This window comes from Scyliorhinus torazame, chromosome 3, assembly GCF_047496885.1.
Source record: "Scyliorhinus torazame isolate Kashiwa2021f chromosome 3, sScyTor2.1, whole genome shotgun sequence".
NCBI classification, from domain to species: domain Eukaryota; kingdom Metazoa; phylum Chordata; class Chondrichthyes; order Carcharhiniformes; family Scyliorhinidae; genus Scyliorhinus; species Scyliorhinus torazame.
In genome coordinates, this window is record NC_092709.1 from 49,509,966 (window position 1) to 49,537,156 (window position 27,191).

General features: G+C 42.6%; 1 protein-coding gene across 6 annotated transcripts in view; it reads left to right on the forward strand.

Annotated features, from left to right (window-relative positions):
- Positions 1–27,191, forward strand: part of gab1 (GRB2-associated binding protein 1) — a 307,978-nt gene that overhangs the window by 272,973 nt on the left and 7,814 nt on the right. For 4 of the 6 annotated variants that reach the window (XM_072495643.1, XM_072495644.1, XM_072495648.1 and 1 more), the window contains 5 exons: positions 2,313–2,917; positions 6,481–6,563; positions 8,127–8,430; positions 19,102–19,191; positions 21,023–21,122. In XM_072495643.1, coding sequence (XP_072351744.1) covers positions 2,313–2,917; positions 6,481–6,563; positions 8,127–8,430; positions 19,102–19,191; positions 21,023–21,122 — 1,182 coding nt within the window. The remainder of the gene's footprint in view (positions 1–2,312; positions 2,918–6,480; positions 6,564–8,126; positions 8,431–19,101; positions 19,192–21,022; positions 21,123–27,191) is intronic. The other 2 variants (XM_072495645.1, XM_072495649.1) reach the window with 1 other exon arrangement.

Sequence of the window (27,191 nt, forward strand, 5' to 3'; positions counted from 1 at the left end):
TCACAGCTCTATCCACTTGAGTGGCAACTTTCAAAGATGTATGAACATAGACCCCAAGATCTCTCTGCTCCTCCACATTGCCAAGAACTCTACCGTTAACCCTGTATTCCGCATTCATATTTGTCCTTCCAAAATGGACAACCTCTCACTTTTCAGGGTTAAACTCCATCTGCCACTTCTCAGCCCAGCTCTGCATCCTATCTATGTCTCTTTGCAGCCGACAACAGCCCTCCTTACTATCCACAACTCCACCAATCTTCGTATCGTCTGCAAATTTACTGACCCACCCTTCAACTCCCTCATCCAAGTCATTAATGAAAATCACAAACAGCAGAGGACCCAGAACTGATCCCTGCGGTACGCCACTGGTAACTGGGATCCAGGCTGAATATTTGCCATCCACCACCACTCTCTGACTTCTATCGGTTAGCCAGTTTGTTATCCAACTGGCCAAATTTCCCACTATCCCATGCCTCCTTACTTTCTGCATAAGCCTACCATGGGGAACTTTATCAAATGCCTTACTAAAATCCATGTACACTACATCCACTGCTTTACCTTCATCCACATGCTTGGTCACCTCCTCAAATAATTCAATAAGATTTGTAAGGCAAGACCTACCCCTCACAAATCCGTGCTGACTATCCCTAATCAAGCAGTGTCTTTCCAGATGCTCAGAAATCCTATCCTTCAGTACCCTTTCCATTACTTTGCCTACAACCGAAGTAAGACTAACTGGCCTGTAATTCCCAGGGTTATCCCTAGTCCCTTTTTTGAACAGGGGCACGACATTCGCCACTCTCCAATCCCCTGGTACCACCCCTGTTGACAGTGAGGACGAAAAGATCATTGCCAACGGCTCTGCAATTTCATTTCTTGCTTCCCATAGAATCCTTGGATATATCCCGTCAGGCCCGGGGGACTTGTCTATCCTCAAGTTTTTCAAAATGCCCAACACATCTTCCTTCCTAACAAGTATTTCCTCGAGTTTACCAATCTGTTTCACACTGTCCTCTCCAACAATATCGCCCCTCTCATTTGTGAATACAGAAGAAAAGTACTCGTTCAAGACCTCTCCTATCTCTTCAGACTCGAGACGAGGAAATGTTTTTCTCTGAGGGTTGTGTGACTTTGGAACTCTCTGCACCGGACCAGCAGAATTTCCAGTATTGGTCTTCATTTTATTCAGTTTCCTTGTGTCCTGTAAATGCTCCTTTCCTTCTGCTCCCCGCTCAAAGGCAATATTCATCACTTTGCAGGGAAAGGGGGCAGGTCCTGAATTCCCCCCCAGCCTGAACATGGATCAAACCACATGTTGTTTGCACTGATCTGATCCACATCGACCATTGAGCCAACCAGCCCACTTTACATGCATGTTATAGTCCAGAGCATGAATAGTGATGGCAGTTGCTCTTTTCTTTCCATTGCATGGCTGACCAGAAATAGCTCCCATTCTTACTGCCTGTCATTGCCGTTTGTTGGAAAGATTTACAAATAGATACTCCACCTATTTGGCCGCATTATGAACGCACCTTTCTCGGACATCAAGTCCTGGAGTGGGACTTGAACCCGGAGTTTCTGGCTCAGAGGCAGCGACGCTACACACCACCACAAAGTCTCTTCAGCAGCTCATTTAGATTCACATGTATGTTGTTCAGAAATTAACATTGTTAAAGATTTATTCTAACTGAGAAATGTTTAACTTGTAAGGGTAATGTGGTATTCTTCTAACAACGAAGGTGCAAATTCTAAATTTGAGGTATGGGGAAGCAGGATTCAATGTCAATTGGTGGAGACTGGGAAAATGGGTGAGTGGGATTTGATGCCGTATAGGATATGGGCAGCAGAGCCTTTGATGCGTTGAGGTTTATGGAGGGCAGAGTCTGAATAGGTTCACATCGGGGTGAAAATTGCTCATTAAATAAAGCACTGAAATTTGAAGTTTAAGTGTAACGTTTCTTGTCCGCATGTGTGCATTCCAGTGGATTTACTTTCTCTTGTCTGCTGATTGAAGTGATTATTTAATGTGACTACTTATAGCAGCCCTACCCTTTCTTTCATTATTGGTTAAATTGGAACCAGGTGAGATCAGTGGGCCAGTCTTCTGTGTCATTTCCTTTTTCCAATAAATATAAAAGGCACAGCTAAATATGGTCCCAAAGAAAAGTTGGGGTTGCTAAATTGCCTCCATCAAATCAGTTTACACTAAAGGCAGCTAATTGCAAACTTGATTTGCACTGATCACCTTTCTACATTTCTTAATGGTGCTAATGTGAGAAACAGTTTTTGAGGTGTTCTTCTTTGTTTTTCAGGTTGCATGCAGATTCTTTGACCAAGTCCACCTCATCAGAAACTGACTGCAATGACAATGTACCTTCACACAAACCCCCAGCGCCTCCTGCATCTAAACAGGCTATGAATGGCTTCTTTTCACAGCAAAGTTTTTATGATTCACCCCCGCCCAGAGTTACATCCACGTCTACAGATTCAAGTCTTTATAACCTGCCACGGAGTTATTCTCAAGACATCATTGCCGGAATTTGCTCTCCATTGGTTGGTGATACTGAAGGAGATTTATATGTATTTAATACACCCTCACGGATATCTGGTATAGACAATCAAATGAGACAGATGTCTGTCTGCTACGACATTCCTCCAACACCTGGGGGTACTTATAAGATTCCACGACCTGCAGAGGGATCCCTGAGTCAGAGTTGCTCAAAGTTGGAACCTATACCAGACGTTCCTCCACCTCGCCCACCAAAACCTTCTCTATCTCATGAACGTTCCCCTGTGGACACCTATTGTGTACCACGCTCATCCTCCGAGGCCGATACTAATTACAGCGTTCCTACATCAGGCAAAACTCTTCGAAGCAATACCATTGGCACTGTGGAAGGCCATTGGCTCAGAAAAGGTCAGTTCAGTGGCTTGAGTAAGTAACCGTACCTTCTCTGATCTCTCTTGTTTATCCACTGAATCATAAAGACCACGGAGGCCCCGGGTTCAATTGCCAGGCTGTGTTGAGGTATCTGTTCACAACTGCCATTGTAATAAGAGTCGTACAATTGGTCTCGCTGCTCCTGGGTTAATGAGAGAAAAGGTATTTTTGCTCTGGTTGCTGTGCAATGCCTCTTCCTGCAAAATGTGTGTCTATGTATGTCAAGTGAGGGCAGAATTAGACTTGGTATGGTGCTCTCCGTGGTGGGATAATCGAGCAACATTTGCTGCTGAGGTTCATGAGTCAGCTGGGAGTCCCTGGAATTTTGTCTCATCAATATCTTCAGAGAGGAGTGGTGGGAAATGGGTTTGAGAACATTTTCCGAAAATATGGAGTTGTCACCCAAAGGACAGTAAGAAGTCTTACAACACCAGGTTAAAGTCCAACAGGTTTGTTTCGATATCACTAGCTTTCGGAGCGCTGCTCCTTCCTCAGGTGAATGAAGAGGTACCTGAGGAAGGAGCAGCGCTCCGAAAGCTAGTGATATCGAAACAAACCTGTTGGACTTTAACCTGGTGTTCTAAGACTTCTTACTGTGCTCACCCCAGTCCAACGCCGGCATCTCCACATCATGACCCAAAGGACAAGCCATGAAGCCAAAAAAATGAGTTTGCATTGGCAAGTCTGCACTTGCCCAGAAATATGAATCTGAAATAATATTTCAGAGGAATTCTAGTGTTCAGATGTGCCTGGAAATCTGTACTATAAAATATCCTGTTGATTGGCTCGTTTATAGAGTGTAGAGCAGCTTGAAGGGAAAAAGTTTAGTTTTTGAAAGAGGTATCTTTTTCATTATAAGCCTATCCCATAATCAATGTATAATTCATAAAGATTAGAAACAGGAGGAATTCACTTTCACCATTTACGCTTTAATGGTGAAAGTGAATTCCTTCTGTTTCCATTCTTTATGAATTAAAACCTTTATGTCCTTTGGGTGACAACTCCATATTTTCGGAAAAATAATTTTTGATGGCCACATGCTGACCAAGCATGGTTCAGTAATGCCACTGACTGTCATGATATTACTTTAAACATGCACAGATTTTTTCAGAGGTTCTGAAGAGGGATTGGTAAGTCATTGAACCTAGCACATGTCGGAGCTTGTCCATTAGCAACTTCAGCGCATGTTGCACGGGGCCCATTGTGCACCCAGCAAGCACGAATGTCCATTCTGTGGAACCGAGAACCATGTTATGGTTGTCTCGATTGTATTACATAAGAATGTTCCTGTTGCGTCTTTCGACAGTCCTAATGTATGGGGTAGAGCCTCAGGCAGCGGTGTTTATGTATGAGCATTTACTTTCTTCAGTTTTGCTTTGTTTCTAAGTGTCTTTTACTAGCAACATCCTCACTAGTCTGCTTAAAATCTCAGGTACTTCTGCCACCTATACACTGGAGCTAAGCCAACAAGGTGTGTGTCCATGTACAGCCATTAATTTGTGTCAAATCAGAATGATGGGAAGTACTTACAATGCAAAATATTCTGTTATCCCAACATTTTGTTTTTAATTTCTTTGTATGTAACAATTTATTTAAAATCTGTTAGCACCTTGGTGCAAGATAAAGGAAACTTAATTTTTCAGGTTGAACAGGAGCTTTGATTTACGCTTGGGTGACAGCTGCTGAAAGTTTAGTCACTGAGTGTAAGTGTTGACTCAGTGGGGATTGGCAACCCTTTCATTCCTGGATGTTAATTTGTTGCCATGGTGCAATAAAAATGGCTGAATCGAATAGGAAAGCCGCAGTAGTCCGATTGTATGCCAGCTTTTCCCCTTTCAAGCTTTTTACCTTCTGATAACATTTATGAAATCATCAAATTCAACCTAAATAAGGATGGTTTTCAATTTGGATTAGTTACAGGCTGGAGTAATGATTTCAACATATTACGCCTGTACCTTGGAACAGGAATGGGCCATTCAGTTCATTGAGCCTACCTCACCGTTCAGTTGGATCATGGCTGATCATCTACTCCTGCACTATCTCCATTTTCCTTGATATCTAGAAACCTATTGATCTCTGTCTTAAGCAGGCTCAATGGCTGAGCTTCCGCAACCCTCTGGGTAGAGAATTCCAAAGACTCACCACCGTCTGAGTGAAGAAATTCCTCCTCATCTCAGTCTTAAATGGCCTGCCCCTTATCCTGAGATTATGTCCCCTGGTTTTAGACTCTCCAGCCAGGGGAAGCATCTTATCTACAGCCACCCTATCACGCCCTGCAAGAATGTTGTAAGTTTCAATAAGGTCCCCTCTCATTCTTCAAAACTCTAGGGAATACAGTTCCAGTCTCAATCTCTCCCCATGAAACAATTCTGCCATCTCCGGGATTAATCTGGTGAACCTCCGTGCCTGTTCTGTGCTGTACTGTTCTATGTTCTAAGATAAGAGGACCAAAACTGCACATGGCACTCCAGGTAAGGCCTCACCAAGGCCCTATACAGCTGCAGACATATTTACTCCTGTACTCAAATCCCCTTGCAATGAAGCCCAACATACCATTTACCTTCTTCATTGTTTTGCTGCACCTGCATGCCAACTTTTAGGGACTCATGAACAAGGGCACCCAGGTGTCATTATATTACAATAATGTATTTTTTTTAAATGTCAACCGTTGGGAAATGTGGCATCGGCTAGATTTGCTATCAGTTATGTTTTTCTCCTTCTAAATAGCTCATACTATGTAATCCCCTCCCAGTTAAAGTGTATAGCATTCTGCTGCAGCTGTAACCAGAGAGTAGGAAGCATGCATGAGTGCACAGCTAGACTCTTCCCTCTGAGGAGAGTTTGTTTCTCCTCCTTTGATGGAGAACTTGGCACATGGCTAGTTTCAGCTATAAACTGGAATTACAGCAATCTGCGACTATGTCCATGCACTGACTCACTCATTGCTCCCAAATCTTTTTAACATTTTCAACTCATGAATAGAAAATTGCTGCCATTTCTATTTTTTCAGGTCCGTATTGGAGCGTGTTTATTGTTCTGAAAGGTTTGGTAGAGCGCAGTAAAGAATGAAAATAAAAGGAAGCACAGGCTGAAGTGAAGTAAAACCACAACATTAAGTCACTTCTGTGCAATTAGTTTTATTTCATATTTGCAATAAATCCAATTCTTTCTGGCTTTATGCTGTTATGAGTTATTGTAATATTATAGCACATTAACTTATATCGGTATAAAAGATCCACCTTAGACATCAATTATAGAGAAACACCCACTTTTAAACGTACAGTACCCATAACCTTTAAAGTATTAAAAATCTGTGCAATTTTGTGATGGACCTAACACATGTAAGAATATTTGAAAGTGGATTTGACTGCCATTTTGAGAGGGAAACGACACAAAAAGCTTGGTTTTGTTTCTATTTCAGTAAATTAGGTACTTTCTAACATTGGATTTACCATGTTCTGTTGTTAGTGTTCTAATTTCTTCCCTGGAAGAGCACTTTGATTTTAACAACCTTACCCTCGAAACCCCTTCTTTTACAGACTGTGGTCCTCAAGATAGTTATGATATTCCGAGAACATTTTCAAATTCGGTCGATCTTGGGGAAGGATTTAGTAGCTATCTAGTAAGTGTGTTTTATTTACTTTGATGTAAGTCATCACAAGGCTGTGTTTATTTATGATGTTATGTTCTTAACCCTTTTGGTTTCAAAGTGCAAAACCGTACATTTTCAGTGTACGTTGTAAGGTACAATGGTGTGTTAAAATAGCTGCCAAGTAAATCATGTATGTCGTGGAGTAGTTATTACCAAATACAGTACTTGTAGAAGAGATGTTTATTGTGTGATTCTAGAAGAAGCTGTGTAAGAGTGTCAGCCATGGCTCAGTTGGTAGCATTCTTGCCTCAGCCGCAAAGTTCTGGGCCCACTCCAGGGTTTGAGCACAAAAGTCTATGCTGACACCTCAGTGCAGTACTCAAATGCTTGTGGTGCATTTGACCAGTTAACTCCTGTCATCAAGGCAGTGTTGCAAATTAAACTGCCAAAGGAAAGTTGAGACTACAGGTATAGCACAGGCTTGTCCAATGCCCGCAAAGCCCCCCAACGTGGCCCCCAGAGACAGTTTTCAAAATGCTGGTAAGTGGAATGGAAGGTTCTGGGGAAAAAAACCTGTTCCTCCAATCACAGGTCGTTCCTCTCCCGTGTTTGCTTGCTGCTGATCGGTTCACTTATCCAGTTCCTTACTCATCCTCACCCACGCACACCAACGCACAGGCGCACCCACTCACACAGCAGGTGTGGGTCAGTGAGTGAGCATCAAGAAATTCGGAGTGAGCCAGACAAACAGTGTCTCTCCCTCACACGCACTAATGCTGATCTTTAGAAATTACTCTTTTAAAAAATGATCAATTTATTGCTTTGACATTATTTTTGCTCAGCACTTTTTTTTCTGATTACCTCGACTTTATTTTGAAATTCATGTTTAATGTTATGCCAAACCTAGTCTTTCCCAAATTTGGGGAGCGGAGGAATTTTAAATGGCCTGTAAGCCCATGGCAATCCTTCCTCCTCTAGGCTTGTTACCAGGGCAGGGTATCCCCCAATGTCTCAATTCTTCCAAAATGCTTGATATGGTACTGAGCTATACAAATCTGAATGAGAGAAGGTATATAGGATGAGATTTGAATTAATTCAAAACCCATCCACTTTGAGTTAAAATAGAGCCCCTGGTGTATTTCATGTCCTTGAGACATCCAAAAGTACTTTGCAGCCAATTAATAACTTCTGAAGAGTCGTCGTGCAATTTTGGCAAACACAGCAACCAGGCTTCACGCTGTAAGGTCTCACAAACAGCTATAGGACAAATGGCCGGTTTACCTGTTTTTAGGATGTTAGTTGAGGACATTGGGGAAATGCCAGACTCCTCTTTCAATAGTGCAATGGGACCTTAGTGATTTAACATCTCCTCTGACGATGCAGAACCTCAATACCACTGAGAGTCGATCTAGCCTATGTGCTCAAACCTGAATTGAGGTTTGAACCCAGGACCTTCTGATTCTGAGGTGCGAACGGTGCCATTTGGCAAGCCGATATTAAGGGGAATGCTGTCCTACATTTTTTTTAAAAAGAGGAGCAATTTGAACTAACTTTAAAAACAAAAGTTACAACTTTTTTCCTTTCAATTTTAAGCAAAAGAAGGGTATGGTGCCACTGGCAAGTTTGTGTACTGAAGAAGCTGACCAGAACTACGTACCCATGGATGCCAACTCTCCACCACGCCTGCAGTCAATCAGCCACTCTGAACCAATCCAGGAAACAAATTATGTAGCTATGACACCCGGTCCTTTTGATTTCCCCGCACTGGGAATGCAGGTACCGCCTCCAGCACACATGGGTTTCAGGGTAAGCCCAAAAACTCCTCCGAGGAGGCCAGTACCTACTGCTGATTGCCAGCCGCCACCAGTGGACAGGAACCTAAAACCCGACAGGAAAGGTAAGAGTAGATCTGTACAGCCTTTCTCTGGCTTCAGATCGTTTGCATTTATTGTGGTCTACCCTTCAGTTCAGAATATGACGAGATGATATAACATTTTAATATTTCGTGCTTCATCACCGAAATCATTTGAATGAGTAGAAATATTTTATTTGAACGTTCAAGGTAAAGTAATTTTGAAATGTTTGCTGTTAATTTGGAGTTCTGCAAGAATGTGCTCTTTCCAAGAGCCGGTGCAGACTCGATGGGCCGAATGGCCTCCTTCTGCACTGTAAATTCTATGAATGTGACGTGCCTACAATTCTCACATTGAAGTGTAAGATTTAAAAATGAAAATGCTTTTGAAATTGAAGCGTTCGTTGCACAATTTGGTGGGGGAAGGAGAGGAAAAATTGTGTAGAAGCTATTTACTTGCTGCAATGCCAATTAGATTATAAATTGGATTCAAAACTGCAATTTTTAAAGATATTTAGAGTGTTTGCAACTATTAAATAAGTCTGAAGAGCTAAATTTTACATATTAATTTAGGACTTTTTTAGTGCAATTGATAAAAATGTACTTGAAGGACCCTTCCAGGTTCAAAATGTGTTATTACTTTAATAACAATCGCCTTTTCCTGTACCACTGTGCATGAGAAAGGCCTGGATTAGTTTGCGTAGAAAATAATGGTGTTACGAGGCCACCTGCAGTCTTAAATGCTTTTGGCTTGTTAACATTAAATTGCTTTCAACTGTGAAGCAGACTTTCCCTACATCCTATGCTGATGTATGTTGAGTGGATTTTGATTCTTCTGTCAGAGACGTTACTACTTTTTCAGGATTCGCTTTCTAAGTTCGTGCTATTATCCAGCCAAACATGCCACATGCATGTTAATCATATCGGCTTGGACACTTCACGGTTTTGAGTGGGAATATTTTTAAATTGACAATATTACATTAAACCACCTGAATTTTGACTTTTCAGTTAGTAAATTAGCTACTTTGACTCAGCCCACTGTTGTTTTAGAAATGGAGAAATGCTAAAATATTTTGATTTGTGTTTGGAATGTTATTGTATCTATTGTCTATTTTTACAAAGTTGATGTGCTCTTGTACCTGGGCCTCGCTGCAAAATGCTTTTATTATACAGCTATTACTGGTGGAGGATGCTACTAGCTGGGTTTATTCTCAAACATCACATTGCATTTGCTTCTAAGACCTTGGGTTAATTTTAACAACACCTGCATTTTGCGTAATGTGCAAAAATTATTTTTAATATTTTATTAGGAAGTGAATTGAAGTTTCTTGCATCACTGTTGTCACTAGGCACATTTGGGATCTTGGTGCCAATAATTATAGTGATGGGAAAGAAAAACACACCTCTGGGATATATTTCTTGCATGAAGGTTTGGCACCTCATTGCTCTGAGCTCAAAACCTGGCCCTCGTGCTTTACAGCTCCAAATGCTCTTTGAACATGGCCCAAGTTTGGAAAAACAGAATCTGTAATTGTTTTGGAGGGTGTTTTACACTATCAAGTGGACCACAGTAGGAACGTGACTTTTTATCTTTCACTAAGATCCTAGTGACAATATATGCATGTTAAACTTTGAAGAACATTACCTGAATAATCTGCTTACAACACTTCTTTCCACCCACTTTCCTTTCTTCGTCCTCTGCTTCTGTGCAATCAGGTGCTCCTTGTCTCGCAATACCCTTGCTACTCCGATTGTTAGACTGATCTGGTACTGGTAATTACAGAGTAGGTGGTATGTCACCACCATCCTTTGAGGGATGATGTACCCGCATATAAGTACAGTATTCCAACCCTGTAGCTTTGTTGTGGATTGATAATGAGCATGTAAATTGAAAGCAAGTTTTCATTTAATGTCATTGAGTCTTGATTACATTGATGTAGTGGCAGAAAGCAATCATGTATTTGTGGAATAGTATTCGGGTGCTTTAATTTTGTTTGAAATCTCAGATGAATTGTCTGTCAGATACTTTTATAAGACAAACGAGAATGGTACTTGACGTTTGCTCAGAATGTACATCTGAGTGTTGATTTGTGGCCATATTTAACATGTTGAGCAACGCCTAGTCCGTAAAAATCAATGACCTAACGGGTCCACGTGGAATGAAAGACACTGAAAACTTGTTGTTTTGCATTGTTATTGAAACTGGTGCTTGTGGTTTATTGATATTGTGCCACTTGGGTTTGGGTTCAGAAGTGTTTTATCGTAAATTGGGAGTATTTCCCCAATGTTGTTAAATAATAATGAGAAACACATGGATTAACAGATACCTGTGTAAACATGGAATCGTGGGGAAAATGGAGGTTCATGAGTGGTATTCATTCCGGAAAGTCCATTTTGTCTCAGGATTATATAAATGCTGTGAGGTTTGTTAAAACTGGGAGAAAAGATCTATTGGGAGGGGGGGTGCAAAATTCTCTTTTCCTCCATTGACCATGTTCCTCGTGAATTTGGCTGAAGCCTGCGCAGGTGATTATGAGAGAAAACAGCAACCTCAGTTGGATTGGTAATAATAATAATCTTTATTAGTGTCACAAGTAGGCTTACATTAACACTGCAATGAAGTATTGCTTAAGGTACTGTCAGCCAGGCAGTGTGAGGTCTAGATTTTCTAGGTAGTGACTGTTTCCGAATGGGGACCAGACTGTCGGATACACAGTTTATTTTATAATCCCGAATGTGTGGTATGGCTGTTTTTAAATATATATATATGTGTACTAATTTCTAATGGCATGTTTTTCCATGGGAGATGAGTTGTATCAATTAGGTGTATATGTGTTGTGGTTAGCAAAGATGTGTATTTGTGCTGATCTTGGCCTCCTGAAATGCAGTTGCTAAGTGGAATCAATAACACTTACAGGCAAACCTCCCCGTAACACGGCAGGTTCAGATTGTCATGTTTCATTTTTAACTGCAGAGGAGATGTTTTCTTTGTAGAGTTATGAAAGCATTGTTTTTTTGTTTATTTTTTTAGTTTTAGTGTACCCAATTAATTTTTTCCAATTAAGGGGCAATTTAGCATTGCCAATCCACCTAGCTTGCACATTTTTGGGTTGTGGGGGCGAAACACACGCAAACACGGGGAGAATGTGCAAATTCCACACGGACAGTGACCCAGAGCCGGGATCGAACCTGGGATCTCGGCGCCGTGAGGCCACAGTGCTAACCCACTACGTCACCGTGCTGCCCTTTGAAAGCATTGTTGGGGAAATGTAATGGAATTTCTTTTACATTTTGACGCACACTTTCCTCAGAGTTGAGAGTTCATGCTAACATGATACTGTGTGAACAACTATTTTCTGAGGTTTTGTAGGCTGCTTTGTTTCTGCTGTTAATAAGCAGGCTAGCGTATGAGTTTTGTTAATTTTTGCTTGTACCCTTCACAGTAAGAGGGTATACCTTGTCAGATTTCAGCTTCAGTGAATTCTGTGAAGCTTTTGGATATTTCACGATTACGCTATGAAAATATGGTTTGTGTAGTCCTCGGGCATTAAACATTTCCACTTGTGGTTCTCCATGGGTTTAACCATTCTCTGGTCAAGTAGACTGCATGGCCCAATGCAGTGGAAAGCTGTTTCCACTCAGTCACAGTAATGCACTTTAACCCCAAATTCCAGAGAGTGCTCTTAATTCACGGGTGTTTTTTTTCCCCGCATCCACACTAACTATTTAATTGTTTTCTCATTCCGTACCAATTGGTTGCCAGTTCTGTTTAGGAGACCCATTGGAAAATGTGTCAGACTCACCAAACATGTTTCACATAGGCCCTTACAACCAACAGAGAGAGAAGACTTTCCTCCATCATTCTGGGTTGGATTCCTGCCAAGCCACTGAGATAAAATGAGTGTGCCAGTCACTGCCGATACTACTGACTTTAATTAGAGGAATTAGAGCAACACAGTCAATCCATAGCATTGTGCAGGGGATCAAGATTACCGGGTGATTTTTCTCCTACTCACTCTCTGCAAATTTCTGATTGTGGGCATATTATTGGAGGAAGTGACCAGCTTTCTATTTCTAGGGAAGAAAAACCAGTGAGTAAATGGCCATAAACTGATCATTCACACCAGCTAGTAAAGTCACCATAGTCCCAGATGACCATAGGCTGCTTTCCCTTTTGAGGGGGAGAGCTGTCTGGTGGTAATTTAACCCGAGGATCACCATACCTCAGGCGATGGGCAAGGTTGAGAAGGCGGGAATAACCACGCTGTTGGCATTGCTCTGCATCACGAACCAGCTGTCCTGCCAACTGAGCTAAACGGCCCCCACATCAGCTAAAGCCTAAGTGAAACTCTTAGTAATGGAATGTGTGAGGCGGTGACAAAATCCAAAATACGTAGAACTGGAGAGCCTTTAAAAGTACTTGAAACGAACTGGTAGCATATAAAAATGCTCTGAACTATTGGCCGAGACATAGATAGTAAAACATGTAATGAAAAATAATCACCCGGAATTAGCCATGAGCTTTCTCTCAGTCCATCATTGTAGCTTCACGGAGGTTGAACAGAAATCCTGACTATGAATGTAAACAGGGCATCCGTCAAAGTTATGGTGGTGCAGCTGGAGAATTCCGGAGGAAATGTCGAACAAATATAAATCTTCCCATCTACTACAGTTCACCCAAATTGCATCATTATCATTAGGTCCCTGTGCATGTCCCTGCCAGACCATTCACCACCAAACCGCCATCAACATGGAAGAAATCCCAAAGCAACCCCAGAAATACATGGGAGGCCAAATAAAAGAACTTCTTAACAGCATGGGCCTTGCCATTAATAAGGCAGAAGCATGATCACTGAGCCATATGGGCTGGAAGAAATTGCTAGTGGCAACATCCTCTTGTAGATAAACAACATTTGGTTCCAAGTTCATTGGTGTATAATAAACATGGGGAATCTGTAATTTTCAACAGTCTGTAGAAGCACCGTTGCTTACTTGGAGTAAGATTGCAGCCACTCCACTTGCATTATGTGGAAATTAGTGAGCGGTATCACGTACTCTCACTTTGCATTTCTGCATCATAATCTTAATTAGCTTTCAATCGAGAAAGGCAAGAGAAAAAATAATTGGCTCCATAGATGCCGCATTTACTGTTTGCAGCCCTGATCCAGATTAATTTAATTAGCAGGAGTACTTAATCTGATTAGTTTTGTACGAAACATACATATTAATGCATACACATTTCAGTAGCAACTTTTGATATATTGTCGAGCAATATAATAGCAAGTGGGTATCTAAAATATCCTGAAATTGGCCGCAATAACTGCTGTCGCAATAAATCGCCAGCCTTGTAAATTCAGAATTGACTTTGACAAAGAAACTAGCTGGCTCTTAATCAGATACATATTGGGATGCAAGTTAACATAGACATCAGTTCAATTATACCTTAAAACCTTTTGCTTCATTGTGTCGACAGTTGTAATATTAATAGGGCATTTCCACTTCATCGACTTAAGGATTTGACTGTTAAGATAGTTAACAGTGCCGACCTGTGTGTCTGTAGGTGTGTGTGTGAAAGAAGTGTAACCCTGTACTATACTGTAGGTCAGTTTGCACTTGTACTTTCAATTTATTGCAGAGTTGTTTGCTTTCTCGAACCAATTCTGCCAGATTCCTCTTAAAATATTCCCATCCGTTGTTACACAATCCCATAAACATCTGCTGCTTCGCCTAAATAATGTTAGTGCCGTCCTGAACGACTAGTGTCAACAGCCTATTTGGCCATGGAGGACATCATAGCCAATTGGACAAAATCCTGTCCAAAATCAAAACTGAAAATTCAGGTGGTAAGGCAGCATCTGTGGAGAGAGAAACAGTTAACATTTCAATTCACTGATCTTTTATCAGAACTGGAAAGAGTCAGCGATGTAACAGGTTTGAGGCAAATACAGAGTCTGTGTACAAAGGTGAGGGAAAGAACAAAAGCGAAGGCCTCTGATAGGTATGAAGACAGGAGCGATTAAATGATTGGATTGGATTTGTTTATTGTCACGTGTACCGAGATACAGTGAAAAGTATTTTTCTGCGAGCAGCTCAAACAGATCATTTAGTACATGAAAAGAAGATAAAATAAAAAGAAAATACATAACAGGGCAACACCAGATACACAATGTAAATACATAGGTACAAGGCAAAAAGGGAAGGTAAACAAACAGTAGATAGCTCTAGAGGAGCTGTAAATAAGAGCAGAATCTTCATCAGTAGCTAATGTACAAAACATGGGGTAGTAGTTACTACTGAAATGTTGAACCTGGAAGGCTGTGAAGTATCTGATCCATATTTCAAGTGCTGCTACTCGAGCTTATGTTGAGCTTCTTTGGAACAGTGTAAGAGGCCAAGGATAGAGGTCAGGGTGGAGCAGAGAATTAAAATGACATGTGCCTGGAAGCTTAGGTCACACTCCAGGCTGAATGGAGGTGTTCTGCAAAGTGGTCACCCAATCTGTCTTTGACCTCTCCAAAGTAGGTGATTGTGAACTGTGAATAGGGAATACTAAATTATCAATATACAAATGATTGAAGAATGGACCAGGTTGTTGTGGAGGTCCCTTCAGAATGGTGGAAAAAGGGCAGGGTGATTCTTTATCATCCCCAACAGCACCTCCTCTAACCACAGCACCTCCTCTACCCATGCAAGCAACTGAGATTCAACACCTAGCCTTTAAGTCATCCTTTTCCGGGGGCAGCACGGTGGCACAGGAGTTAGCATTGCTGCCTCACGGCGCCAAGGTCTCTGGTTCAATCCCATCTCTGAGTCACTGTCCGTGTGGAGTTTGCATGTTCTCCCCGTGTTTGCGTAGATTTCACCCCCACAAAAATGCTGAGGGGGTTGGATTACGAGGAGAGGTTGAGTAGACTGGGACTGTACTCGTTGGAATTTAGAAGGATGCAGGGGGATCTTATAGAAACATATAAAATTATGAAGGGAATAGATAGGATAGATGCATGGAGGTTGTTTCCACTGGTGGGTGAAAGCAGAACTAGGGGGCATAGCCTCAAAATAAAGGGAAGTAAATTTAGGACTGAGCTTAGGAGGAACTTCTTCACCCAAAGGGTTGTGAATCTATGGAATTCCTTGCCCAGTGAAGCAGGTGAGGCTCCTTCATTAAATGTTTTCAAGATAAAGAGAGATAGTTTTTTGAAGAATAAAGGGATTAAGGGTTATGGTGTTCGGGCGGGAAAGTGGAGCTGAGTCCACAAAAGATCAGTCAAGACCTAATTGAATGGCGGAGCAGGCTCGAAGGACAAGATGGCCTACTCCTGCTTCTAGTTCTTTTGTTCTTATGTGCAGGGTAGGTGGATTGGTTCACTAAATTGCCCCCTTCCCTGCCTCTTAAGTAAAATCTATTACGTTTCTAACTTTCCCAGTTCTGATGAAAGGTCATCGACCTGGGTGCAATTCAGCCAAAAAATGACTTAAGGGCGCGATTCTCCAGAAAGATTTCTAAGTGTTATAGCGAGCAGGAACAGCCGCGAACTTCCCAGCGCTCGGCCCAGCAAGGCCGGCAATGCTATTCAATGTTAATTGGTCCACTTAAAGAGTCCTTGCGGGCCTCTCGCTGCAAATGAAAGCTCGCCAGCTGATTTGCCGGCCCCGCGCTCGCCAGCCCCCCGCTAACAAGGTTGAGCAGAACTTAAGTAGCACTTGCTCAGCCAACCCCAACCAGCTCGCAACAATGGCGCCCAGGAAACCAGCCCTAAGATTTGGGGACGCAGACCTGGGGAGGCTGCAAGACGCTGTGGGAGGCCAGGTGGGATGCTTTGACAGTGCTTCGCCAGAATTCCTCAGTGTAATGAGAGATTAGGATCCATTTTTAAATAGCATCCTGATCTCCATGGCACCCCAATACACTATGGCATTGCCAACCTGGCACCCAGACAGTGCCCCTACCAGCTGGAGGTGCCACCCTGCCCAAAGAGCACACACCTGGGAGACCCCCATGAGTGCCGTTCCGTCGGGTCCCGTTTGTGGAGGCCAGTGCTGAATGGTGCCCGCCCAAAGTCTCCAAGGTGAGGGTGATTGATCCCACGCCTCAGATAACTCCGGAATCTGCACATTAAAGTGCGACTAGCTGTCTTGCTTTAATATGCAGATTTGCTAAAAGGTGACCCCGCCCATAATGGGCGGAATTTACATCACAACGTCTTGCGAGATCGCGTTAGATCTCATGAGGCGTTGAGAGCCGGGTAGATCCCGGGAGTGGGGTCTCCCGACTTCTATCGGCCATGCTGTGCCGTGGCAAGCTGCTTTTTGGGTGCTGCGTGGCCGTGGGATCGCGCCCATAGGGTCAGACAACACCAAAACAGTCCCACCACCTCTGCCATGGGGAAAAGAATCTTACCATCTACCCTATCTATGACTCTCTAGTTTTGTATGCTGCTATCTGATTCCCCCCGCCCCCAAACAGACTTCTCTGCTCCATGGAAAACAAACACAGCTTATCCAGTCTTTCCTTGTAGTTGAAACTTTCCATCCCAGGCAACATCCTGGTGAATCTCCTCTGCAACCCCTCCAGTGCAATCATGTCTTTTCTAATGTGTGGCGCCAAGAACTACACACAATATATTGCATCTGTGGCCTAACCAATGTTTTATAAAGTTGTACCAAGACCTCCCTGCTCCTATCCTTTCATTGTGCATATCCTACCGTTGTTAGGCCTCCCAAAATGCACCACCTCACACTTATCAGGATTAAATTCCATCTGCCATTGCTCTGCCTAATTTAACAGCTCATCGATATCGGTCTGTAGCCTCAGACTTTCCTCCTCACTATCAACAACACCACAAATTTTCATGTAATCTGCAAACGTCCTAATTATACCTAATTACACCTCTAATTATACCTTCTACATTCACATCCAAGTTGTTAATGCATATAACAAATAGCAAGGGTCCTAGCGCCAATCCGTGTGGTACTCCGCTGGTCACAGGCTTCCAGTCACAAGAACAGCCCTCCTATTAGCAAACCAATCTTGGATCCAACTTGCCTTGGATCCCATAAGCTCTAACCTTTTGGAACTGCCTTCCATTTGGGACCTTGCCAAAGGCCTTACTGAATTCCATGTAAACCACATCAACTGTGCTACCCTAATCAATGTATTTAGTTACCTTTTCAAAAAACCCAATTAAATTAGTTGGACAGGATCTCCCACCATGCTGACGGTCCCTGATCAATCCCTGCCTTTCCAAGCATTGATTAATCCTGCCCCCCAGAATTTTTTCCACTAATTTCCCTTCCACTGGGAAATTTTGGCTGCTCAGTTCAAGGAGGGTGCGTCTATTCACCCTTCCCTCTGATCAGAGCGAAGCTTCTGTTTCACACAATGAAGCCCACAGTGGAACTGGTCTCTCCTTTGTATAGCTTGAGGGGGGGGGGGGGAGCACGTTTTAGTCTCCAGCCATCCTTGGGCTTGAAGTCGTTACTGCTCATGGGAACCAAGTGCCTCAGCCCCCTGCAAAGCAAGCAATGGAAGTTTTGCGAGAAAGTAGTTTAATTTTAGCCTTAATGCTAGTGTTAAATGTGGTTTGTTTCCCATGTAATTTGAAAGATTGAAGTAATGGCTGAAATTGAGGATGTGGCTTTCAGAAGTCTTGATGTCTCCAAGGTTTTGATTGCTAAACTAACCACATAGGAGTGAGGCTGTTTACTGGAAATGACTGATGGAATAGCAGTTGGGCGATGAAGTTTAAGATTTGCAATATAGATTTTTAATGCTGCATTCTTGAATTGGAAATACTGTCACCACACTAATTGAGTACCAACTTGGCGATCATTCACATTATGTGGACCATGCGATGGCCAGTGTGGTAAATGGAAATGCAACACACTGAATAAGGTAAAGTTTGGAAGTTAGAGCCAGACACATCAGTCAGATACAACAGAGGAAACTTTACTCAGCATCTCACTGTGCATGGAAGTGCCTGGCTGATGACAGTGGCTGTCTGACATGGAAAGTGTTCCATTTCTCAGCACCAGCAGTGGACCAAACTCTAAAAGATTTTAAAGTAAAAATGAATCTGTTTAGATAGCATTGTCTTCGCAATTAACTTCACTGCCTTGCAACCAGGGATGGGCAAAAATTAGTCACTCTTCCTATAACTGATTGCTATCTCGCAAGTCCTGCTAGAGCATGTGTATGTGTCATCTAAGGGCAGGATCAGATTAGAGTGTGCATCCTTCTCCCCCACACACAATTCTGTAGGTGTTTACTGTTCAGACACTCCTATGAAAATGGCGAGTTGGAAAAGATATCTGAGGGTGGGTGATCCTTGTGCAGCTGTTTGGGGAAAGGTTTATGTTGGTGGTTGTGACAGAAAGGTTCAGCTGTTTGTTTGGTGCTAGAAGGTTCATCTGTACCCTGGGAAGTATTCTGCATTTACCTTTCAGTAATGTGCCTGCTTTGTCTACACTGCTTAGGACATGTGCATGCTGTACCTATTTACTCCTCTACTTAAAAAGTAAATAAATAATGCTTTGAGCCTCTAAGCATGAGCATGGTGAGGACTGGCTGATTGGCCAGAGATACATTTATTGCTTTTGCTCGGCTGGTTAACACTTGCACTTGCAATTTTGCAACTAGCCACGCTAAAAGCCCAACATTGCACAGCCATTTTAAGGAGAAAAATTATAACCGAAGAGTCTTCTTTTCTCATCAATTAGGTCAAAGTCCTAAAATATTAAGAGCTAAACCTGTTTTAGAACGAACTGATACTCAAACCATAGGTGACTTTACTCCAAGACGACACAAGGGTAGGTAATGTTCAGCATGCTATATTAAGATGGCTTGGAACTTTAACTTACTAAACTTTTCAGTAATGACTTACTATGCGATTAACCCTCGCATCAACAAGTTGCATTCTTGTTCAATTGATCAGTAAACATTATACCTCTGTTTGTAGTTTAGGTTTGTTTTACACTTTTTGATTATACAATGGCTAAATATTCATGAACAAATCATATCTGCTATTTATGATTCATAACTGTCTACACTTGTAAAATACTTTTGCATTCTAACAATTTAACTGGTTGCTGTTTTAAATTTTATCATCAGTAAGTAGTTCAATTTTAACCTTGAATGCAGAATTTACTGACAACTTAATTACATTGTATTTGTATACTGAATGAAAGTGAACAATTGTACAGCAACTTCATACCATGATCTGAGGAGCACTTGACTCCAAACTTTGTTTAGAGTGGCCTCTACTGTCCTGATGAGAGTAAGCAGAAAAGTTCCAACATATTAAAATGGTGTGGAGAATTTACTCAGCAATCGACATTCTGACACGAAGAAAACTATAATACATAAAAACTACAAATGAAAGCAGTTTTGTTCCTTGAATAGCCAACAGCAACATGCCTGGGAAATCTCTCTTCCAGTTAGGACGAGCACAATAGAGACCCATTTGGCTGAAACTTTTATCTTTTCCATTTTATTAGCAGGCAATAAAAATGATTGAGAAATTATTTTTAAATCACCGTGTTTGTTTCAAAATGGTTTGGATTTTAACAAAAAAGACTTGGTTTGGTGTTCCTTACAAGATCAACAGACTGTACTTAGTAATTCTATAAAATTGTCTTTGCTTTTACGGAATTCAGCAGATATTTTGACATGACTGTGTGATTCACACATCCTTTTAGAAGGAAGTATCCTTGTCCGGCAGCATTCTTTGAAAATCCAGGTGCGCATTGCCCATGGTTTTCCGACATTTCAAATGAATGGATGGATAACCATTGGTCTTGTCTGCCTCCGTTTCCTCATGGGGCTACTGACAAGTAAAGCTCCCTGCCGGAATTGTTGTCTTATAAAATCATCATCTTGTGCATCAGGCAGGCTATTTGCAATTCTTGATGCTGAGATTGGGCGCTCAAATGGTCTCTGTTTCTAATTAGTGCAGCTACATTCTGAAATTTCCTTGCTGGTTTGCAGCCAACTTTTGTTTGCCTGAAGTAACACCAGCAAGCAGTAAAACATTCTGCAACACATTTGTTGATTTTAAACATTCTAAGGTTTTTGTATTTTTAAAAAAACTTTTGTGCAAGTCAATATTCAACAGCAAGTACTTTGTGTAACAGTTTTCTAAAACTAGCTACAAGTTTAAAACATTTGGCTTGCATTTCTGACAACCTGAGATGGATGTTTAAACAAGTTTCATGTCGCGGGTTTTGCCAGATCTTGATCTTTTTCTCAGGAGGGTGGGGGAAAAGGTGGACCGAGAAACCACACTTCTTGTTTTCCCACACTTCCTGAGAATTGGCCATGTCCCCCATGACACCAATGGATCTACTAGAAGTCCAAGTGCATAAAGCACAGTTGAGACTTCTTAGTCAGATATGTTTGAAAGTAAAACATTGACATGTTTAATAGCGAGTATCTTCTCAGGACCCAATAAGCCCCAATTAATATGTCTGCAAATGATTCACAAGTTGTGTACTTTTCCAATGTTAAATCATTCTCTAAATAATAAACATGCCACCAGCACTGCTTAATATTTTGTACGCTGTATGTAAAATAATGGCGCCCAGCAATTTCCCCATTCTTTTTATACAGCAAGTATATTCATGTGCATTTTTTATATCACAGTTAAACCTGCCCCATTGGAAATCAAACCTTTACCTGAATTTGAAGAAATGCAAGAATTAGCTCCAGTCAGATCGCCAGTGACCAAATCCTTTGCCAGAGAGTAAGTACTAACTGTCACTTAATATTATGTGTTATGTATTGTATTTTTTGCCAACAGGCTTTGGATAAAATAAGTCTTTTAAGAATAGCCTTCCTGACTTTGCATTCATTGTGTGTTTTAATGTTTATGGAATTTTAAAGATTTGAACTGCAGAGCAGTGTGTAAGACATAAAAAGGGAGTTACCTCAAGTTAGCATGGAGATTTGGACAAAGTTACCAGAAACTTTGAGTTTCCCATTCTGACTTGACCTCCAAACCACCAGGACCTTTTGATTGGGAAGGTTAGCAGCAAACCTTCCATTGATACCTTCTGGGAAGTGAGAGCCCCTAGAACACTGCAGACGCTGCATCAAAAGCATTAATGCAGCATCTTTCTGGGAAGGTTTTTGCAGACACTGCGATGCACGCATGGTTGGAGGGAGCATCATGATTGTAGGTCTCGTGTTTTGACACTAATAATGAAGGCAGCCTTGTCAATTGGACAATTACAGCTACCCTTTCAAAGCTAGTGAGGACGCAGAACTCCATACTGTCTTTTAAGGCGTATGGTTGCTAAAGCATTTCGCAGAGCCTTCAATGAAGAGTTTCACACATCTCTCTGACATGACACAAGGGTGGAATAATTATCCCGAGTCAGCTACACATCAGATGAATGTGTGGTTCACAAAGGGAGGTGATCACTGAGTGGGAGCATGGCTCACCCTCATAATAAGAAGACACGTAGATACATATGCACAATGTTTTCAAATGAATACACCATTCTCATGAACAACAAATCTATTACAAAGGTGCATGGTATTTATAATGATGGAACACACACAAAAAAATTTGGAGTACCCAATTATTTTTTTCCAATTAAGGGGCAATTTAGTGTGGCCAATTCACCTACCCTGCACATCTTTGGGTTTTGGGGATAACATCCATGCAGACATGGGAAGAATGTGCAAACTCCACACGGACTGTTATCCGGGGTTCGGATCTAACCTGGATCCTCAGCACCATGAGGCAGCAGTGATAACCACTATGCCACCATGCCGCCCTGCTTACCACTATGTTTAGGTACAACCCCAAGTACAGCAGAGGTGGAGGCAGCCTGCTGACTGGGGTTCGACTTTGATTACTTTGGCCGTCCTCTAGGCGGACAGGGGTTGGTGGGCCCTGGCCTGCTTTGGGTGTCATCCTGTGGGCAGCTACAGTGTGAGGTGATGGGGTCACAGGCAGAGGGGATTGGGATGAGCTCTCGGAGCCACATAGCTGGATGGCCCTGGGGTGTCGTTCTGCTGGTCCTCCTCATTCTGGGTGCCCAAGGCCCTCTGCCTGACTCTGAGAAGGAGCTCCTGGAGCGACGTGAAGGTGTGTCACCATCCCCTGCCCACCCACACCACAGATGGATCCCACCAGTGGTTACAGCAATGGAGTGCAGGCCCAAGCACACATCCGGCAGGGCTGACTGGACCAAAACTGTTGCCACCTTTCCCATGATGGCCTCGAGGTGCTTGCATGTCGATGCCATGACACCAGGCAGAATGCAGATGTGCTCCTCCATCCTTCGCTCTAATCTGCTGACTGCCTCTTGCAAATCTTCCTGATTTTCTCCTGCCTGTCCAAGATGATTGACATGGTCGTTTCCAGAGGAGTATCATCTGACTCCAACTCAGAACGTGCCTGTTCTCAAGAAGTCTTCCAAGTGCCAGAGACCTGGGCTGTCACTCCTCCAACTGCTCTAGAGACTTGTATGTGAGAGGTTCCCCAGAATATGACTCCGAGCCTACTCCATACCCAGGGCCCACTAAGGTGTGCCTCTGAGCTGGTGGAGGGTGCAGGTGAATGCAGTGCCAAGTCTTCCTCAAATGAATCCTCACTTTTCCTCGTCTGAGGTTGCCTGAGGACCTGGGCTTATATTGGTTCAAGAGGTCTATCTGGACCTGTTGGACCTATAAGAGAGAGCAGATAGATTTATTTCATGAACAGACTGAATACAACATTGCCTGTCAGTCACTGATTGTCCAGATGTGATGAACTCATGAAGGGCTCACCTGAACTGGCTTTCTTGGAGAGGTTGATTCATCTTCCCTCACAGGAGCAGTCAAGGTCCTCTCCCAACAACTCTGGGGCAACTTCCTCAAATTACATGAGGTCCACAATTTGGTCTGGGATCTGTCCCTCTTGTTGTAGGCAAGCTTGGCGTGGATTGCCTACATGTTATTGGAATATGATGAGGAGAGATGGAGGAAAGAGCAGGAAACATGCATTCCCTCGGTGTGTGCTGAACCCTCCCCAGTAAGAGCTGAGGATGGAGTTTGTGCAGCATGATAGATGGGGTGCCACTGATGTTAAAGTACCCATGAGACAATCGGTGGTGATGTGTACCCCGCTAATATTGTGTGAGATCCCTGAGCAGGGTAGCTTTTTATGTGTGTGATGCCATGATAAAAGTGTGAGACTGGAGTGAGCTCAAGATTTACTTACCCTGGCGGAGCAGTTGAATCATTCATCGTCTTCCTGTGCTCGATTGTTTTGAGGGCGGTTACCCAATGAGCTCACCACCCTTACAATGGCCAACAAGGTGAGGTTGGTGGGCTTCCTGGAGCCATCCCTGGGGTAGAAGGCATCCCTGTGTTGCCACGCACCATTTATGAGAGCCCCCAGGGAATGATTGCTGAACCCCAAAGCAGCTTTCTTCTTTGCCGCAGCCATTTCCACACTTCTCTTTCTGAAAGCTGGGTTGAGGGTGGTGCTTGAATATGGCAGCAGGACAATCAAGCCCATTAGGTGTCGCTGGGACAAGTGAATCAGCTCCCAACTGCCACATGGTCACTTTATTTATAATTAACGAGCGTGAAATCAGGCACTATTTCCCCTCACGCCGCCCAGCGGGGTATGTGCCCACCAGCGGACTTAGTTTCAAGAATGGTAAATTCCGCCCACATTTGGGTTTTTTGAAGTAAATATGTAACTTTGTACAATCAGATTTCTTTTTTTTACTGAAGCCTTTGGAAATGTACACTGTCAGTTGTGGCATTATGCTTTGTTTTTGCCATAGCGGAGTACCCTGTATAAATTACCATCCCTTTCATGTATTACCTCGATTAAATTCTGTGGAATATACATGGCACACAGTATCGTAAGAGCGTTTGATTTACTGGTCCGCACCCTGTTCGGCAGGAAGAAACATTTGCATTGCCGTAATAACAAAACAAACACAAAAATCTATTTATGGCATTTGGCTTGTGTGTAAGCTGAAAGAGTGCAATCCTTGCAAGCCAGAGCTTGTTTTGTACCACCTTGTGGTAACTTCTCCAGCATACTGCACAGAAACACATCAGACTCTGACTGCAAATCGCCCAGTTCTGAAATGTTTAATTGCCCAGATTGAATGCAAAAATCTCTCAAATTAAAGGCATATTCTCCAATCTATTCAACATCAGTTAACTAGACATTAACAGTTATATTCAGTCAGCTAAATCCCCATGTGTTCTCTGTTTTTAAAGTATGTTTTGTATAAATTGCATTTTCAGTCCGTATCTGTATTGCTTGAAAATTGTGTCAAATATTAATTGGTTAATTCGTGCATTGACTTCATCATATGAAGGTGAACTTTGGACTTGGCCACAATGTTTGATTCCACCAAATTTGGGTGTTAACTTGGATTTTTTTTTTAATACTTAAAATACCATTCATAAACGTACATCTGTGCATTCTCAAGTTCATTTCTGATAATGAGTGTATACTTTTTCGGTTTCCCTTACCTAGCTGTGTACCACCTACTGATTAGCTTGGCTATTAATAATGAACCTGTAAAGCAAATTACTTTTCATTTTGGTTCCAACGCTTTGCTTGAGTTGGGTTGGGGGCGAGGATGCAAGAAATGGGCTAAATATAATTGAAAGAAAGAAACACAAGTTATATGGAATATAATTGTGAATCCTTGAAAACTGTTGGATCTATTTTGATAAGAATTGGAAGGAGAACTCTCCTCCGCTGGTTGGAGATATACTTTTTTAAATAAAAAAATGTAAAGTACCCAATTCATTTTCTTTTCCAATTAAGGGGCAATTTAGCATGGCCAATCCACCTACCCTGCACATCTTTGGGTTTGTGGGGATGAGACCCACACAGACACTGGGAGAATGTGCAAACTCCACACGGACAGTGACCCAGGGCCGGGATCGAACTCGGGTCCTGGGCGCTTTGAGACAGCTGTGCTAACCACTGTGACACCGTGCCACTCTCCGGTTGGAGTCATACTAAGCACAAAGGAAGATAGTTGTGGTTGTTGGAGGTCAATTATCTCAGTCCCAGGACACTGCTGCAGGAGTTTCTAGGTCCAACCACATTCAGGTGCTTTATTAATGACCTTCCTTCCATCCTAAGGTCAGAGGTGGGGATGCTCATTGATGATTGCACGATATTCAGCACCATTCACAACTCCTCCGATACGGAAGTAGTCCGTATCCACATGCAGCAAGACCTGGACAGCATTCAGGCTTGACCTGTTAGTGGCAAGTAACATTTGTGCACAAGTGTCAGGCAATGACCATCTCTAACAAAAGAGATTCTTACCATCTCCCCTTGACATGGCATTACCATCACTAACTCCCCCACTATCAAGATCCTTGAGGTTACCATTGACGAGAAACTTAACTGGACCTTTCATTCATGGGATGTAGCCATCACTGACTAGGCCAGCATTTGTTGCCCTTGAGAAGTTGGTGGTGAGCTGCCTTCTTGATACACTGCAGTCCATGTGTTGTAGGAACACCCACAGTGCTGTTAGGAAAGGAGATCCAATGACAGTGAAGGAACGGCAAGATGGTTCCAGGTCAGGGTGGTGTGTGTGTGTGCCACAGTATTTATATAGCAACATAGGAACAGGAGTAGGCCATTCAGCACCTCGAGCCTGTACTGCCATTCAGTGAGATCATGGCTAATCTGTGACCTAACTCCATGTACCTGCCTCTGGTCCATATCGCTTATACCTTTGCTGAACAAAAATCTATCTCAGATTTAAAATTAACAACTGATATAGCTTTAACTGCTGTTTGTGGGAGAGAGTTGCAAACCTCTACCACTCTTTGAGATCTAGTTCAGTTTCTGATCTATAGTAACCCCCAGGATGTTGATAGTTAATCTATAGCCATATAAATACCATGGCTACAAGAGCAGGTTAGGGGCTGGGAAATTTGTAGCACGTAACCCAGCTCCTGACTCCTCAAAGCCTGTTCACCACCTACAAGGCACAAGTCAGGAATGTGATTAAATACTTTCCACTTGCCTGGTGAATGCAGCTCTAACAACACTCAAGAAGCTCAAGACATAGCAAGTCGCATCTACCATCTACCACCTTAAATGTTCACTCCCTCTACCACCGGCAGCCGCGTTTGCCATCTACAAGATGCACTGTTGTAATTCACCAAGACTTTTTCAACAGCACCTTCCAAACCCCTGACCTCTACACTTAGAAGGAAGGACAATGGCAGCAGATGTACTTGAACGCCACCACCTGCAAGTTCCCCTCCAAGCCACATACTTTCCTGACTCTGGACCATATCACTGTTCCGTCAGTGTTGCTGGATCAAAAATCCTGGAACCCCCTTCCTAACAACACTGTGGGTGTATCTGCACCACATGGACTGCAGTGATTCAAGAAGATGGCTCACCATCACCCTCTGGAGGACAATTAGGGATGGGCAATTAATGCTGGCCAAACCAGCAACGTCAACATCCCCCAAAAGAATACATAAAAAGACATTTTTGAACACTAAATTTTTTTGGGCAGTGTTCACATCCAGAAAATGTTTTAGACGTCAGACTAGGTGTTGCCGAAATTTACCCACACAATTTAAACTCCCGATGAATTGCAAATTCATTGTGTTGCATGCAAACCCTACCATCTGTGATCACAAGCCGTTTGCATCCCACAACATGAGAGTCTTCCCATGTTGAGACTGGGCAACTTTCCTTTACCTGTAACCCAAAAGAAGCACGTAAAAAATATGTGCTGCAAATGGACCATTTTTTAATCTTCTGCCACCCTTACTTTTTAGCTCACTGTTTTCTGGTTGGATC